Source organism: Eimeria mitis, genomic scaffold (genome assembly GCF_000499745.2).
Source record: "Eimeria mitis Houghton genomic scaffold, Emh_scaff270, whole genome shotgun sequence".
In the NCBI taxonomy this organism is placed as follows: domain Eukaryota; phylum Apicomplexa; class Conoidasida; order Eucoccidiorida; family Eimeriidae; genus Eimeria; species Eimeria mitis.
In genome coordinates, this window is record NW_013571044.1 from 7,427 (window position 1) to 23,572 (window position 16,146).

The following is a 16,146-nucleotide window of genomic DNA, read 5'->3' on the forward strand; positions in this document are numbered from 1 at the left end:
CCGCGTTTACATCGGTGCGGCGTTCATAGGACTCACTCACGGCCGTGTTACCTGTCTTGTCCTGTTATGTGTTTCTTTCGCAGATATCTAGCCGTTTGTTTTTTGCCCATGTGCGGGCGGCGAGCAGTACTTTGGGGGCGTCACACTGCACGGGTTGTATTGGTGGTCTTCCTCCTTGGGCAGTGGCAAATGGCAGTGTCAGCACAGAGCTTTGTTGCCACCCCTTTCGCTGCGGCCGCTTCCTCTTTATGCACAATGGAATTGTTGGGGGCTTCCACCGGATCCGCCGGTGAGCCATGTTAGTTCTGACCGCATAAACGTTCTGTGCGAAGTCACCGCCACGAATACCCTAACCATCAGCCAATACTCCCCTACCAGTGGTCACTACCCTTACCAGGGTAGGAGGCATTCAACCCTTTATACAATACTGCACACATGTATGCAATACTGCATGCAGCATATTTGACGGGTCCCTGAAGATGTGAGAAGGGTTGCATGCTGCAAAGCGGAGCTCTCTTGTGCTGTTTATGCCATATGCTTCACCAAATGTGGTCGGTGCGTACATTTGCAGAGATCTGCTCAGTCTCCTACCCGATCCGATGTTCTCCTTTGCTATAACGAATAGCTGTATTGACAGCGCATGCTTGTTCGCGATGTTTTTGGCCTTGCTGCCAAACAGCCCTACAGAGCCCTCATCGCATTCTGCCATGAAGGAGGCTGTGGAGCAGATGATTGCAACAATCTGCTGGTTGCTCGACAGGGAAAAGATCGAAGAAATAACCTTGATCAACGTTGTTGTGTCGGATGGAGAGAGTGTCGTCGCCACGAGATTTGTCACCAATGCTCAAGAAGTAGCCTACGGTGAGATCTGGACCTTGAACGGTTTGTATCCGATGCTAGACAACCATGCAAGACAAATCTAGAGTGTGCAAATTCGCTATTCTAACTTCTCAAAACGCTGAATCATACACAGGGCGAGGTAGCTCTTTTAAGAGCACAAAAAGCTGTGGTGTTCGTTGCACGCAACAACTGGACTTGGCTGTTGTTGCAAGTCACAATGGTGCCGTTCCATCTGAGAACCCTACAATGCGGCCAGTACCATTTTCTACTATTTAAACTCGACAGGAGTGCTTTGAGAATATTTGTGCTTTCTTGAACGCGATTTCCTGCTTTCAGAATCGGGGAAGTCGGCAATCGTGCCAGACCCAAAAGGCGAAACAGGCCCGGCGATGCCGGCGAGTCTCTATTTTGCCACGGGAACGGCGTGGGAACAGCAGGAGGATACGTGCGATGAATATCGCATGACTCACAAGGACAAGCGGTAAGCGTTACAATTGGCATTTCGGCGCACAGTCTGTGAGACAAGGACTTCACGTCCGATTGCTGCGGCTGTGACCGATTCTTCTCAGAAGTAAAGTGTCTTAGGTTACCCTTATATAACCCCATGGAGAGCTGAATGGTAACTACTCTTGTGTGTATTTGTCTTCTGCCATGTCTGCTCAACAGGACAGATATATGCATTGTGACCAGCGAGCCTCTCACCTCAAACGCTGAAGATTGGATGCCGGTGCCGAGGAACACCATGATTTTGATAACCCCAGCCATAGATCTCCTGCTTTATCCAATCGCCAGTGTTGGGTATTTGCCTTCACTGCTGCGGAGCCGCCGCAGGTCTGGATCCATGGTACCGCCTCAGGAGACAGACAGCCCATCTTTTGATAGGCAAATATCTCTGCGCAAGGGCCTAGCGACTGCACTAGCAAATAAGCTTGAAGAGGATTTCGTATCTTTTTTGAAAGTAGTTTCGAATTCCCCCGTGGGGACTCCCTGTGCTGCTGACGACCTTCCAGTAATTATGCTGCGCTCGTTAGAGGGCGTCGTCCGTGAATTGGCAAAGGGCATTGAGTCCGGTGATGGAGAAGAAACTGAAAAATCGTGGCGAGCTTTGGAACTGAAGCTTCAGGGTCTGGAGAAGCAGATACGAGCGGCTCAAGTGCAGAGACAGACTGTGGCTGCAATCGAAGATAGTCAATCTCATAGTCCTCTTGGCTCATCCGTATCTTCTGTTGGCATACCACCGACGAATCTGTATCATGCAGATATTAATTCGGAGACCCCAGGTGCCAACCAGCAGTGTTACGAGCTCCTTGCGGGGTCCTGCGCCCTCTTATGTCTTGAAAGCATCATGATATACATAACGACTACCCACGAAGACGCAAAATTGAAAGCGCCCTCGCCAGAGTCACCCTCGACTCCCCCAGTAGCGGCAAAGACATTCGTTTTTGCGGGTATGCAGAGTGGGGAGGTCGTCATTTACGATGCCACCAGCGCCTCTGTGTCACCTATATCTTTTCAAGCACATGTGGGAGGCGTCCTAGCCATGGCTGTACATGCCAATACCTTCAGGCGGGGTTGTGTATGCACTGGGCGAGCCATTGCATGCAAGGACTGCGGCTCTGCGCTGCCGGAAGTCTTTCTAGTGACGGGCGGCAGTGACACCTCTTTGGCTGTATGGGACCTTTCTCCGCTTATATTTGGAGGCCGTGAGCCTCGTCTTCTCAGTGGCAAACGGGTTTGCCTTGACGGCCCTAGGATGTCTATTGATGCGGACGACTTGTTAGCTGTGCGTCTTACATTTCTTCCCCACCAGGGCGATGTCCTTTCTCTGCTGGTGAGGGACTCTTCCGACCGTGCTCACACAGGTGGCAGTCGCCATGACCCATCTACGCCAATGTGCATTGTGGATGCATGCAAAAGTTGCCTTCAAGGAATACGTGCGGCGATGCGGCTTGATGACGGCATGGGGGCAAGCTGTGAGGAATCAGCTGCCTCCCCTCTGACTTCATTACCTCTTGCAGATTTTCATAAGGTTCAGCCGAATCCCTTTGTTGACGAACCGGAATGCCGTCTGATTTTATTTATTGGATTCCAGTCAGCTAAGATCGGTGCAGTGCTCCTAAGTGATTTGTTGCGGTATTTCCGCCATACACAAGTTATGGTATCTGTCTTGGCGAATGCTGTTTCGTTCCACCCAACGCAGCAGCAGTCTCTCCCCCTGAGTGTGTCTCGAAATTTCGAACTAAAGACTCTTGCCTCAGGTCAGCTGAAAGTTCAATTTACAGGGGAACAGGAGAGGGAGTCCNTGAGAGACCTCAGAGCTCCCACTCGCCCACGCAGCATGAGGGCTTCAGTTCGGCGGCCTCACCTTGCCGCTCATCTGGGTTGACAAAGGGTGAGTCATTCCGAAGCCTTCTTGCTGGCTTTGCTCGGGCCCTCCGCAACGTGACACTGCATGCGTCACACGCAGCGACGACCCTATGGTCTACGAAGTGCTGTCGCTCGGGGAGGCCTGGGTGCTTGTACCCGCCCACTGGCACAGTATATTGTTTTACGGCGCCACACGAGTTGGAGGTCCCCCTACCTGAAGGAGCTGCAGCGTCTGCCTCTCCAGGCACGTACAGGGTTGTAACTAGCACCTCAAGTCTCAAGATTGTGGCACAGCCTTCTAAACAAGATGGGGGGCTGAAGATAGAAGTGCGTTTCTTGCCCTTTGAGAAATCCGGCGTGAAGCGTCAGCATTCACATCAGTCTTTAGTTGGGCCCTGGCTTGACGAAAGTGGGCACAATGGCTTTGTGGAATGCCTGACCAGCTGCGGCAAGAATGTCATTTGCAGCGGTGGAGGTGACGGTCGGCTGCTTTTGTGGGGAGAGAATGGGAGCTTGGTGGGAGAGCTCTCAGGCCACCATGGCGGCGTATTGTGCGTGGCATATACCGAGGCCCCTGTAGAATCCCTTTGTCGTGACTTGCGCAGCTGGGGATCTAGGGAGCACTTGCAAGCACAGAGTCCGCAAACCGACTGCTCCAAAGATTCTGATGACGTTACGCATTCCCTTCAGGGTCTCTTGTTTAGTGGCAGCCGTGACAACAGCATTCGCGTTTGGGCCCTCGAGCAGCTTGTGTGCATACAGACCTTGAATGTGCACACATCAGAGGTGCTCGCACTGGCTGCGGACGCCGCGCGCAACATTCTAATTAGCGGGTCTGCCAATGGTGAGCTCTTCGTCTGGCAGCTCGACTTGATGGTTGTAGCATTCCAACTCAACCTAAACGCGTCTCCNAGCAGTTTAGAAGGCCAGAAATCAGGCGTATCTTTCACCGATCTGTTGTTAGTAGCAGACGTCTCGTGTCTTCGCGGATACGACAGCAAAAGTGCAGGTGCGTTTCGGAGTTCTCCCGCTGCCGGAGGGAGATGGAGAGGTGGTTTGCAGTTATGGGCAGGGCGCGGTGACGGGAAGTTGGGCGTTTGGAATATAAGCGAGAGAGACTTGGGGGAGGAGGAATCCATCGGAGAGCCCTACGATCAGGCTCGAGCCACAACACGCGAGGCGTCTCTATCAAGTGATATTGCAGAGGCTACGGAACTGACAGAAACATCCCCAGGGCGTGCCTCAATGCCTACATGTTCAAGCATCCAACAGCGAGGCGGTACTGCGGGAAAGGTACGGATAGAGGAGACGCCGACAGAAGGGCAGCGCGGGCTGTGTGGAAGTCGAGTTAGCGGCATGATTATCACCCCTGGAGCATCAATGCCTTCCCTACCGCCTCTGACAACTGGGGCAGGACTGGAGCCTAGACGGAGAGACTTCTTGCCCCTGCTTGCTCAGTTTGTTGCGTACAAGTCAGTTTCAGCTTCACGATGCCCCCGACACGTCAGCGGCTGCATCGGCGCTGCCAAGTTTGTCGCGCAGCTTTTTGAACAGGCGCTTGGAGCTACGGTGGATATTGTGTGGCCGCGTCGATCGGCAGCGTCATCAGAGTTCCACGGTGACCAGGGAGAAGGCCAGCCGCACCCTGTGGTGTTTGGCCGCCTAGGTACGAACCCACAGCACCCCACAATCGTCTTTTACTCGCATTACGACGTTGTATCTCCCGGGAGTAGCTCTGCTGCGCCGATCCCTTCCGACGGGTCAGAAGGCTCAGCTTCCCCCATTACTACTGCGGCATCTCCGACCGCACTGCCACGCAATGGCGTTCTGCCGACGGGGAACCAGCCGACAGCCCGCAGCTGCCTTGAGACGAATGGGCATGTCGACAACGTGAAACGTCGAGAGAATCACACCAAATCTTCGGAGTGGCAAGGCACGGGCTGGAACACAAATCCGTGGAGAATCCACTGCAAAGATGGCTACATATATGGGAGAGGAGTGACTGACAACAAGGGGCCAATTATCTGTTCATTGCTAGCCGTGAAGCAGTTCATAGCAGAGTGGAGGAGGAAACATAGAGCAAATCAGGCGACGCAGGACCAGTGTTCGCAGCGTTCGGACGGCAATACAACTTCGGCCAGTCAATCCCCAACACCCACTAAGAACGACCCTGCGGTCCCGTTCAACTTCGTCTGGATCTGCGAAGGCGACGAAGAAAACGGCAGCGTGGGTATGCTATTTCTNCGGTCCCGTTCAACTTCGTCTGGATCTGCGAAGGCGACGAAGAAAACGGCAGCGTGGGTATGCTATTTCTTAATGACCTCAGATGCCCTCAGCCCCCCGCCAAACACCTTGCAGTGGCTGAAGTAAAGGATTTGCGCTCGCCGCTTGTGGTAGAGTCTTCCATACCAGTGGTTCGCTGCTTCACGCGCGGCAGCGGCGAAGCCATTCAATTGTTTAGCATTTGTCGCATGACGATGGCATTTGTATGGTCCGTGGTATGGGGTGTATTCAGGTCTTGCTGATGCTGTAGCGCAAAAGGCAAGCTGGCTTCACGGGACGCATTTCCTCATCTGCAACAACAGCTACTGGGCTGATGACGTCACTCCGTGCCTTGTGTAAGTGAAAACCTGCCCCCACCAGCTGTGCACCCGCGTTTAGTAGAGGATTCTTCACTTCGCCCGGCGTGTATGTGTTGGTGTTTATTGACAGATACGGCATGCGCGGGGTGCTCGACATCCGCGTGGAAGTAACGGCTGCCACNTGTTGGTGTTTATTGACAGATACGGCATGCGCGGGGTGCTCGACATCCGCGTGGAAGTAACGGCTGCCACAGGAGACGGCGGCTACCATTCGGGGGTTCACGGCGGTGCTGTAGAGGAGCCAATGCAGGTATGCAACAACACCCGGATTGAGGCCACTCGCAAGTGTGGTGTATCAATCTCGCTTCTTCACTCTAGGTTAACCAGCCATAGCTATGCAATAATCCAGCGTAGGTATGGCATTCATATTGCTCATCATCCTTCGTGTGCTTCTCCAGAGCTTGGTGCACCTGCTGGGTCGGATGCACGATCCTAACACTGGTCGCGTGACGATTCCTCAATTTTACGACGCCGTTCAGCAGCCCGATCACGCAGAGGTACGCAGCCAACAAAGAGTGCACAGCATCCCCTCAGCGCAATGCAAGGCGTCGCACTGCGGAGGAAACCGGCAGAGGTCCCTTCACTCTGTAGTTTGCCTACACACGTCGGATCTTTAGTTTTACGTTGTGCTGCTTCTTCTTCAGCTCCAACGCGTCAAGATTGCTGCAGAATCTGTAGAAACGGGATGGATACAGGATGTCTCAGCAAGTGGAGTCGGCGACCCGCAGGAGCTTCTTCGAAAACGGTACAGCCAATCAACGCGTTGACCTGTTATATCTGCTTTTCCCTTTTAGGTTAGCAACGGAATAGCTACGTTGCATGCTTCAACTGCTGCTTCAACTGAGCGCCTGCACTTTGTGACAGTATGGATGATATGCGCGCAAGAACAGCGCTCGTCAGTGTCACATACGCTTCAGATGCTGCTGGTTTGCTCTTCAGCTGGTTGGAACCCTCCATGTCGTTGCTGGGCATCAACGCCTCTTTGAAGGGAAACTGTGCACACGCTGGTGGAGCCATGCGTATTATTCCTTCAACGGCCTCCGCAGAAATTAGCCTGCGCCTTGTGCCCAAGCAGGTAATTTCTCATTTGTCTTCTTCATATATCTGAGCCCGGTTCATGAAGTATCTCGGACAATGCCGGTGGAGACATAGCCCGTTTTTTTCGAGTCCACGTTTTGCCGCCTCAGGGACCGAAAGAAGTATTCAAGCTTATACGAGACTACCTACAAGAGTCATTCAAAAAAACATCTTCTGCAAGCAAACTGACAGTCAAGTGCCTTCGACAAGGACGCTGCTGGCGTGCAGATCTGGATGCGCCCAGAACGCGTGCGCTCTACGGGGCTGCGCATGCAGCTGTAAAAGAGGTGCTAAGACACGGGGAAACTAGAAAGTTGAATCCAGTTGGCTGCCTTGAGTGAATCAAGGAATGCTTTGTGCCGCAGTTGAGCCGCCCCTCCAATTTTCAGGGCAATAGGGTATGCAAAAAAGGGGTTCAATCATGAATCTCAATTTGTTTCCGCAGGTCTGGGGTGTTGAGCCACTTTATGTACGAGAGGGAGGCTCAATGCCAGCAATTCCGTTCCTCGCTGATGCTCTCCGGCGACTTCCCGGGCCCACAGGCCACGCACAAGAATCTGAGGAAATAGCCGTCTGTCAGTTGCCGTTTGGGCAGGCTAGCGACAATGCTCACCTCCCAAACGAACGGCTGGGCATTCGTCAGGTGGAAAAGGTAGGCAGTGAAGGAATCTGCCGTCGTTGGGGCGCCCAGATTCTATAGTTTGCATCTTTTGAGTGTACCTCGTACGGCATAGGGCATATCCTCTTTCGCCTTTGTGTTGCAGGGAGTCGATGTACTCGCGTCCACGTTAGAGTCTCTTGCGGCGAGGCTGACTTGAAAAAGTTAACTGCATGTTGCATTCCCGTAGGATTTGTTTTCCTCTCCTTAGCTCATGAATCTTGACTTGCCACTCTTCTTCAAGGATGGCCCGAGAGAATTTGTTCGAGGTATCGCCTTCGAGGCCGCCGCCCAGTGTAATCGTGTTCTTCATTTCTATAATGCAGGGGACCGATGCACTAGAGGGGATAATGGTCGGCTGTTGCCTGGCTCCAACAATTACCGCCGACATCTGTCGTATCGTTAGTAAATCAATTTAAAGCAGCAGCAGTCCTCCCTCCAAGGATTCGACTGCACTTCTTGTGCACTCGTAAAAGGGACTTGTCTCGTGGCAATTGACTCATCGTCCGCCAATGCTGGCAGAAAGCTGTTCCGTTGAAAGATCCTCTGCAAGTTAGTAGATATGCCCGTGTCCAGAGCCTAGTTGTCGCTGTAGTACGTTGTTGTTCTTGCTATTTTAATTTCTGATGTTCGCAGCCCCACTGGCGCACGACTATAGCATTTGCGTGAATCCTGCTAGCTGCACATAAGAACGAGTACAAATTTATACGCTTTAACGTCTCTGGCGGACAATTTTGCAGTAGGCTGCACTCAGTGGACTTTGTCTATGGCATGCCGCTTCTGCAGTCTGAATGTGCGAGGGATGTATTGCAATGTGCCTAGCCCTATTGGAGCAAGGTGCGCTAGTTACACCACTTGTAAGATTTTTGAGTCACTAGACAACTGCCTTCTACGATTTAAAGGCAGAAGTACTCACATATTCTTTTTTTGTGCCTGCCTTAACACGCCTGCCGGAGTTGCTCTCTTCTCTGTTTCTCTCCCTGAGCTGAGATGGTAAAGGCAAGCGGCAACCGGACTCCTATGGTTTTCTCTTCGAAACTGGATGCTTTTGTGACGTGCCAAGATAGGATAGTAATTTTTGACGCATTTGCATAAGCTTGCCACGGCTGAGCATCTGCCAGTCATTTGTTTTTCAACGTCATCTCTAATAGCCGCTGTAGCCTTTCTCTTGCTAGACTTAGTCTAAGCTCCAGATGACGCCGGCGCGAATCCCACTCAATCTATAAAGTGAAAGAGTCTTCGTTCGGCAAGAGTCTCTAGAAACAATGGCTAAGCGCGTGGTAGCTCAACAATGACATCAAGCAGGCGTCACCTACCGGAACATCGAGGACCAAACAATCATGTATATTCATTTTGTGTTTAAACACATTTCTTGAGTGCCGTGCTGGACGCATCGCCAGACATATTTGATGCCTTAACTCAGCTACTGAGAACGACGTCTCAAATGGTATCANGCTGGACGCATCGCCAGACATATTTGATGCCTTAACTCAGCTACTGAGAACGACGTCTCAAATGGTATCAGGGTATGCAGCAGCCTCCTGAACAGTCTGTCCCAATTTGCGTGATCAAACCGCAAAAATTTGCCACGGCAGGGGCCTGATGCCTTGCTTGAGCTTCATCGTAACATAAATTCAAGCTTCAGCAACAGCGGTAAGGACGCTCCGATTGAAGGCAGTGGGACGTTAGACAACTGCTAGGCCTTCTCTATCCTCAGAAATTGCAGTTGGACTAAATTCCGTGTGGCGCAGACGAATCTGCTCAGTTCTTCCCTGAGGTATCACATGAGGAAAAGTTATAACTACAATTTTATGTACCCTGAGCTGTACTATAAAGTTTCGCTGCCCTGCACTCGGCCCAAGCGTATGGTTGCCAAACAAGAAGCAATACACGAAAAGCCCTGTGCACATCGATATGGCGGAATACGTGCTACGGGCGGGCGGTAAATGAAGAAGCCCAGAAGTTCATGCTAGCGCCGTTAGGGTNTGGCGGAATACGTGCTACGGGCGGGCGGTAAATGAAGAAGCCCAGAAGTTCATGCTAGCGCCGTTAGGGTGAATAGTGCTTATTCCCTGCGTTTGGGTGTAACGGCTATCCTCTTTGTTGGAGCCAGTAGAGTTCCTTTACTTTGGAGTTTCATGGCTCGAATCTTTGGTACAAACGGTAATGGTTCTTTGGCCCTTCGCAGCCATCCCCTTACAGTCGGCCTTGTATCAGCATTTGTCTCAAGTGAACATACCTCAGTAACAGTAGTTTTGCTATATTCATTCGCCGAACTCTTCAAGACCCTGCTTGCAGCAGGCAGTATCGCTAGTTTCGTGCCGCTCCTTCTAAGTTGGTCCACAACCTCAGTGTGAATGAAACTTTACTGAAAGTTTTAAGGTAGCAATGAGCTTTAGGAACCTCGAAAGTTGCAGCTGCAACGCATCGAAGGTTTTGTATGGCTAGTGTTCCTGGCAGTGCTCGAGGCATCCAAAACCAACTAGATTTACATGCATGCATGAGATGCATAAACCCTGTGTTAAACAGGAATCGTCTTGCCGATTGTTAATTCATGCTTCAACGCCTTAAAGCTTGGGTTCCTCTTCGTTTCTTCGGTGATGCGTCTAACGCTTCACGGGGTAGCGTCTCCTCTTCTCTCTGCGTTGTGAGGTGGGGCTGTTGATACCTCCTGTAGCGTTAGCTGGTTGGTTGGGAGCTTTTCCTTTGGCTGCGAGTCCTCGCGGCAGAGCAACATTAGCAAGTGCAGCAGCATCACTACCAGAACCAGCGGAACCGTCGTCAGCAGCAGCAACTGCATTGCAGCAACCAGATTGTCGTTTTCCTTGCTGTTGCACGGGCAGACTGTCGGTCTGTGGAGTAGCCACGGGAAGAGGCGACGCTGAACAGAGAACTACAAGGTAAAACCAAACTAAGATGGGGCTACAGAGGCTAGAAAACGTAAAACTACAGCCAACAAATCAAGGACAGATATGTCGGAAATGACTTCAAGTAGCTCACTCAGAGAGGGGCCTCGACGCTTTCGAAGGCGCAACGCTGGAGTGCGGCGGNATGCTGACCTTCCTGGCTTTGTCGGTCTTGTTCCTGGTCTTCCTGTTGTTGGAAACGTTTCTCCTGTAGCTCGTGAGGGGCTTCTATAGCGCATGAAGGCGCAAAGATTTGTTGGTGCCTTTCCACTCCTCCAATGGAGATCCGGGGTACTCTCTGTTGCATTAAGCTTCGATGCTGCAACAGTAATTTATGTTGCAGGAACAACAACTCCATTGCATCTGACGCTTGCTGGTGCTGCCTCGAGGCAGCAGCGCACTGCAGCAGCAGCAGAAGCAGCTGACCTTGCTTCCCGATATTGCCATTTTGAAACAAGTACTTCTTCGCTGTTGTTGATTGCTGCTGCTCTTCCTCAACGGAAAAATGAGACAACGAACTGAAAAAATAACTTGCCAGGAGACACTTCATTCTATCCAACATTTTTGGTGAGACATGCTGCGGAGGCCGCTGCAGCTGCACTATCAACAGAAGCAGCCTATTTGCCTTCTCAACAGCCCTGGAAATTGCCATCTGCTGCTGCAGTAAGTTCTTCTGATGCCTGACTTGATGGATCGTTGCATTTTCAGCGATCTGCTGTAGCAGTCGCCCTAATTCTTGATGTCGAGGCGGCGGTGGCTGGGACTCTGGAGCAGCTCCGGTCGTGATTGGTTCTTCTGGTTCAGAATCGTCGCTTTCCTCTGAAACCTGTAAGGCAACGAATATGGCAATGTTAAATGCATCAACACAACGGGATCATCGGGAGAACACCGCAGGTAAGGAGACAGCAGTAGGGGCACCATGACTGCCATACCTCATCACTGTGTGCTTGGTTTTGACTGCTTTGGGACTCCTGCTGCTGTTGCGGCCTCCTCAAAATCAACTCCCTCATCTCTCCTGAGAAATTCAACAATGATTAACGGAAGAGAACGACAAANGCCTCCTCAAAATCAACTCCCTCATCTCTCCTGAGAAATTCAACAATGATTAACGGAAGAGAACGACAAATGAGGGGCAGGGAGATAAAGGCCGAGATAATAGGGAATATCAGATATCAATGCATGGATGAGAGAGATATACGAGATGGTACTACCAGATATGCTATTCTTGCGGGAAAAGACAGTCACCAAGTTAAAAATTAGAGGCAGGCGTCAATGTCTCAATTGAATGAGACATACACCAGGACAGCAAAGAGGCAAGCGACGTGCGGGGAAGGCCACAGACAAAGGCTGGCAAGGCAAGGTCGCATACCGAACGTACATTGAGAAGCAACTCAGCCTTGCACTGCACTTTAGATTATTTGATCTCACGCTTCCATGTGTAATATATTTACCTTTAAAAATCATGAAGTGTTCCCATCCCGGTGATAGATGAATGCCAAGTTGATATATGAATTGGCCCTCTGTCAAGAACGCGCCTGAAAAAAAACGAAGAGCAAGTAGCCGCGAAGGTTAAGGCTTCCGCAGGGAGTGGGGGAACGACATACAACGGTGGAGCGATTAGCAAAAGGCTGTAGGGCGCACACAACAATAGGCATCCTGCTCCCTCTGGCCGGTGCCCATGTGTACAAAAGGCTGCGTCAAAATCGCTATATGTGCCTATGTCTGTATGTGTACTTTCGTGTGGACCTGTATATGAAAATGTACCAATACTTGGAATGTTTCACCTGAGNTGTCTGTATGTGTACTTTCGTGTGGACCTGTATATGAAAATGTACCAATACTTGGAATGTTTCACCTGAGTGTGTGTGCACGCATGCTGTTATTCATACATGCGTGCAGAGCTGCATCTGGCTCTGCTATTTTCTGTGTTGGATAGCGTCGCACCTCCTACAGCATTTTCTATTCTTTCTACGTGATACGTATTAAGCCTCCACAGGCTGGTGCTTGCTTCGGCATCGCCGACGCACTACACATAATATGGTATTCGCTACCTATATTATATCTGCAAATTTCCCCTTTCCTCTGCCCTATTTTACTGTGCTTTGATGAATCATGCTTTCCTCACTCTTTGTTGCATTCGCAATTTCTTCTGCCGCCTTTTTAACTCCCGCCGAAAGAAGGACATGACGGTAGATAAAGCGGTCATCAGAGTATCGCGGGGAGTAAAAGACGATCCCTTCAAAAGCGCAACCCACAAACCCCACAAGCCCACGCATCCACATACCCACAAACGCACAGGCATAACCGCAGCTGCACCCACAGGAGCTGATAGTCGAGAGCAGGTAAGTTTACAGACAACCTCAGCGCGGCATCAGCAGTCAACCAGCTAAGTACGCGAAAGTTTCTGAATGAATGAGTGTAGCCAGTAAGCCCATGCACAAGTATACAGTGAAACAAAAGCAGATACGTACGCAAGCAAACGAACCAGGAGAGAGGCATATAGACACAAGTATATTGAGGAATCTGATTCTCAAAAAAAAAAAAGTCCAGGTGCGTACTGACCAGAGGGTGTATTCTTGACAGGATATCTGCTGATATCTGATCTAATGAACTCATCATTCATTTGCTCCAACAACTGTTCGTCGACGGGAACAAATACAGCAGTGTACCGGCTCTCAGCAAGGTTGAGCAGCTCCTCACGCAAAAATGCTGCACGAGAGGCTTCTGCTGCTGCTGCCGCTGCTGCTGCTGCACCATTTGTCTCGTCGGCGGAACACGCAGGAATGGGCTTGCGGCCGCAAGCTACTGCCTCTGTTGCTGGGGAGATGGCAGCTATGGTCGCAGCTGCCGCTGCCGATGGTGGCGCCACCCGCTCAGGTAAGAGAGTCCTGGGGGACCAGGGATGGAGCGCTGCTGCAGCTTGGGCTGCCTTGTGCCGGACGCATTCGCATGCGACAGCAGCCGCGCCTGCTGCTGCTGCTATTGCCGAGACTTCTGCTGCAGCCCTATAGAATATTCCTGCTGCACGCTGGCCAGCACCGGGATTGCAAAACAAGCCCATATTAGCGGCATGCCGATGTTGCTGTCGCTGTTGCAGTTGTCGATGCAACAGCTGGGACTGAAGAGCGTTTACCTCAACACCGTTCGCTGCAACTTGAAATAATCNCCAGCTGTCGCAGGGGACGCTTGCCTTGATTGTGTTTTTGCAAGACAAGGAGAGAAATAGCATCCCGTGGGTTCATCCCCTCCACAGGCGGAGGTCGACAGCAGTGTCTCAGTCTCACATCCACTGCTGCAGTAAATACCGCTGTTTAGAGGGCTCTCTGTTGCTGATGCTGCAGATGATGGTCCTTCTGACGAGGATGCTGCTTTTCCTGGTGCCCCTGAGCGTTTACGTCGTCGTGTCCTGGTACTGTTGTTGTTGCAACTAGGATTGAAGTGTGGGATTCGTCCGCATTCATCAGCCGTATCAGTAGAACCTGCTCCTGTTGCTACTGCTGTAAAGCGTAAGTTATGTCGTGGTCGTCGAGGGCCCCTCCGTCGTTTGGGGGAGACGCAGCAGTCGCAAAGCCGTTGCAGTGGTGCAAGGCGCCGCCCAGGTCTGCAACTTTTCCTGTCAGGAATGGGAGGATCGGATGGCCGTAGATGAAGTGGGTTCGGAGGGCTTTCCGCGTCAGGATGCTGCGAGAGGCGACACGGGGGAAGGGAATGTGATACCGGGGGAACGTTAGGCTCCTGCTGATGCCTCTTTCGAGCCATAGACGGGTTCATTGCGCCCAGCTGCTGCTGTTGCAGCAGCAATTGGCGGAAGCTAGCCGTGAGGCTCCGGATGCAATACGAAAATCTCAGGAGTAAGAGTGTCCGAGGGAAAATACGGGCTTAAATGACCCAATTCCAAGACTACTTGGAGAACGCAGATGAGCCCCAAGAAGAGTAAGGCCAACTTCGAGGTCCTTCCCCCCCTTTGATCGTGCTACAAATCGAAGCGAAAAGCATGAGCTGCTGATCTATATTTGCTTCGTGGTGTAGCATCCGTACAAGTACAAACCGACCCGTAGCGAGCGCGAGACACGCATGCAACGTCAGCAGCTGTGGAGCCTTCGATGCCGGGAAATACCAGAAATATTCAGGGCTCTTGAGAAATTCGACATGATCTAGCGAAATAAAACAAAGAAAAAAGCGAACTGCGCGGGTACACAGCCGCGTAGGCGAGACACCTAGGGTCCGGCCTGTCCAGCACTACCCAGTCTGATTGCCCGCGGCGTAAGTGATGGGGGAAAGAGCAACAGATTGAGAGAAATAGCTTGTGAATCAAAATATTCAGGTAAGCATTCAGTAAGACACCTGATTTGGCGGATAGGGCCTTTGCTTAGTGGTCTAGTTCATGGTTGCGCCTCCAACAGGTAGATCCAGCCAGGGGTGGTGGCTGGTCGTCCTAGGGACACTCAAACACAGTGCTGGGAACTTCAATATATGCAGGGTCAGGGTCTACATACCATTAAAATCAGGCAAAATACAATAAATATCCGTACATTGTGGTTGTGATCAACCTAGGACACTTTTTCTGCCGTTTAGCCCACGACCCCTGTCGCTGGGCTTGTCTTGCCATCCACAGCTGCACACATAGCTTGCCTTCAACCTGCATGCCGCACGGTAGAGCTGTGATTTCGGCTCTTCTTCTTTTTTATGCATTCAATTCATGTGAACAGCGAATTGATAGTCGCTAAACTCCCCCCATATGCAATTCTGCTCGGCAGATACAAAGTTGAGTTGGTAGGGTGTTGAGAGGTCCGCCCGGCATTGGTAAATGAATTTCTACTGTCGCGCAGACTGGCTACTGATTACCAACCAAGCGTTTAATAATTATGTGCTTGCATGTGGGGTTACCCTGCAGCAGGAGTTGTAGCAAGGTGTGCTGCAACTCATGGCAAACCCCGTCTGTAAAGCGTGGTTTCTGGCCTTATTCACGGACTAAAGTGAGTTCCAATNCAACTCATGGCAAACCCCGTCTGTAAAGCGTGGTTTCTGGCCTTATTCACGGACTAAAGTGAGTTCCAATTAAGGTGACTTGGAGCAAGAGTTTCACAAAAGCATCTGACCCCGCTCCCCCGTCCCCAAACAACCTGAGCGTTCAGCTCAGGGTCTTGGGTTCCTGTGGAAGATGCAGCCTAACTGGAGTTCCAGTGCACCACGGCGCAGCGGACGATGCACGCCAGCAACACGCGTGAGCTCACGGAATTTTCAACGGAGCTTCCTTTACTGCATGATTTACCTCAGGATAAACCTATGGACCTATGGAGCGTTTCTATTTGCCTTGAGGCAACATATCAAGTCCAAGTGAATGCTCAGGTGCAAGCTGCAGGCAGACCATGTTACGCCTTCCGTATCGTGGTGTAACAAGTGTCCCGGTCCTTATCCGAGGACAGTTTCGAGTTGCAACGGAGCCAAACTATTTAAGATGAGAGTTTCAGAAAAGCAACTGAACTCTCCAGTCACCAGGAGGCCTGGGACAGGTGGCCGACGGACGTGGGGCCCTGGGAGGCGTAGTCGGGCAGCGCAAGTTCCAATGAACCCCGCTGCAGCTTGTAATGCAAGGCAACGCGACACACATACCCAACGAATCCCTACGGATGGAAGCCCTAACACTATCGACAGT

The 16,146-nt window shown here is 51.4% G+C and overlaps 2 protein-coding genes across 2 annotated transcripts in view; one reads left to right on the forward strand and one right to left on the reverse strand.

Moving 5' to 3' along the window:
* Positions 1-7,744, forward strand: part of EMH_0006210 (uncharacterized protein) — a gene marked incomplete at both ends in the record, with an annotated part of 14,280 nt that extends 6,536 nt beyond the window's left edge. Inside the window, 13 exon segments of the mRNA XM_013497477.1 lie at positions 84-289; positions 572-861; positions 1,177-1,321; positions 1,507-3,098; positions 3,452-4,116; positions 4,120-5,437; positions 5,723-5,825; positions 5,991-6,099; positions 6,248-6,346; positions 6,494-6,594; positions 6,789-6,924; positions 7,372-7,578; positions 7,691-7,744. Coding sequence (XP_013352931.1) covers positions 84-289; positions 572-861; positions 1,177-1,321; positions 1,507-3,098; positions 3,452-4,116; positions 4,120-5,437; positions 5,723-5,825; positions 5,991-6,099; positions 6,248-6,346; positions 6,494-6,594; positions 6,789-6,924; positions 7,372-7,578; positions 7,691-7,744 — 5,025 coding nt within the window.
* A 2,446-nt stretch (positions 7,745-10,190) lies between these two features.
* Positions 10,191-13,951, reverse strand: EMH_0006220 (cyclin-dependent kinase, putative; the record flags this gene model as incomplete). The annotated part of the gene is made up of 8 exons (XM_013497478.1): positions 10,191-10,378; positions 10,644-10,718; positions 10,917-11,316; positions 11,423-11,505; positions 11,942-12,025; positions 12,616-12,726; positions 13,053-13,637; positions 13,849-13,951. The coding sequence occupies 8 exons, from the start codon at positions 13,949-13,951 to the stop codon at positions 10,191-10,193; spliced, it is 1,629 nt and encodes a 542-aa protein (XP_013352932.1).
* Between the last annotated feature and the right edge of the window lie 2,195 nt (positions 13,952-16,146).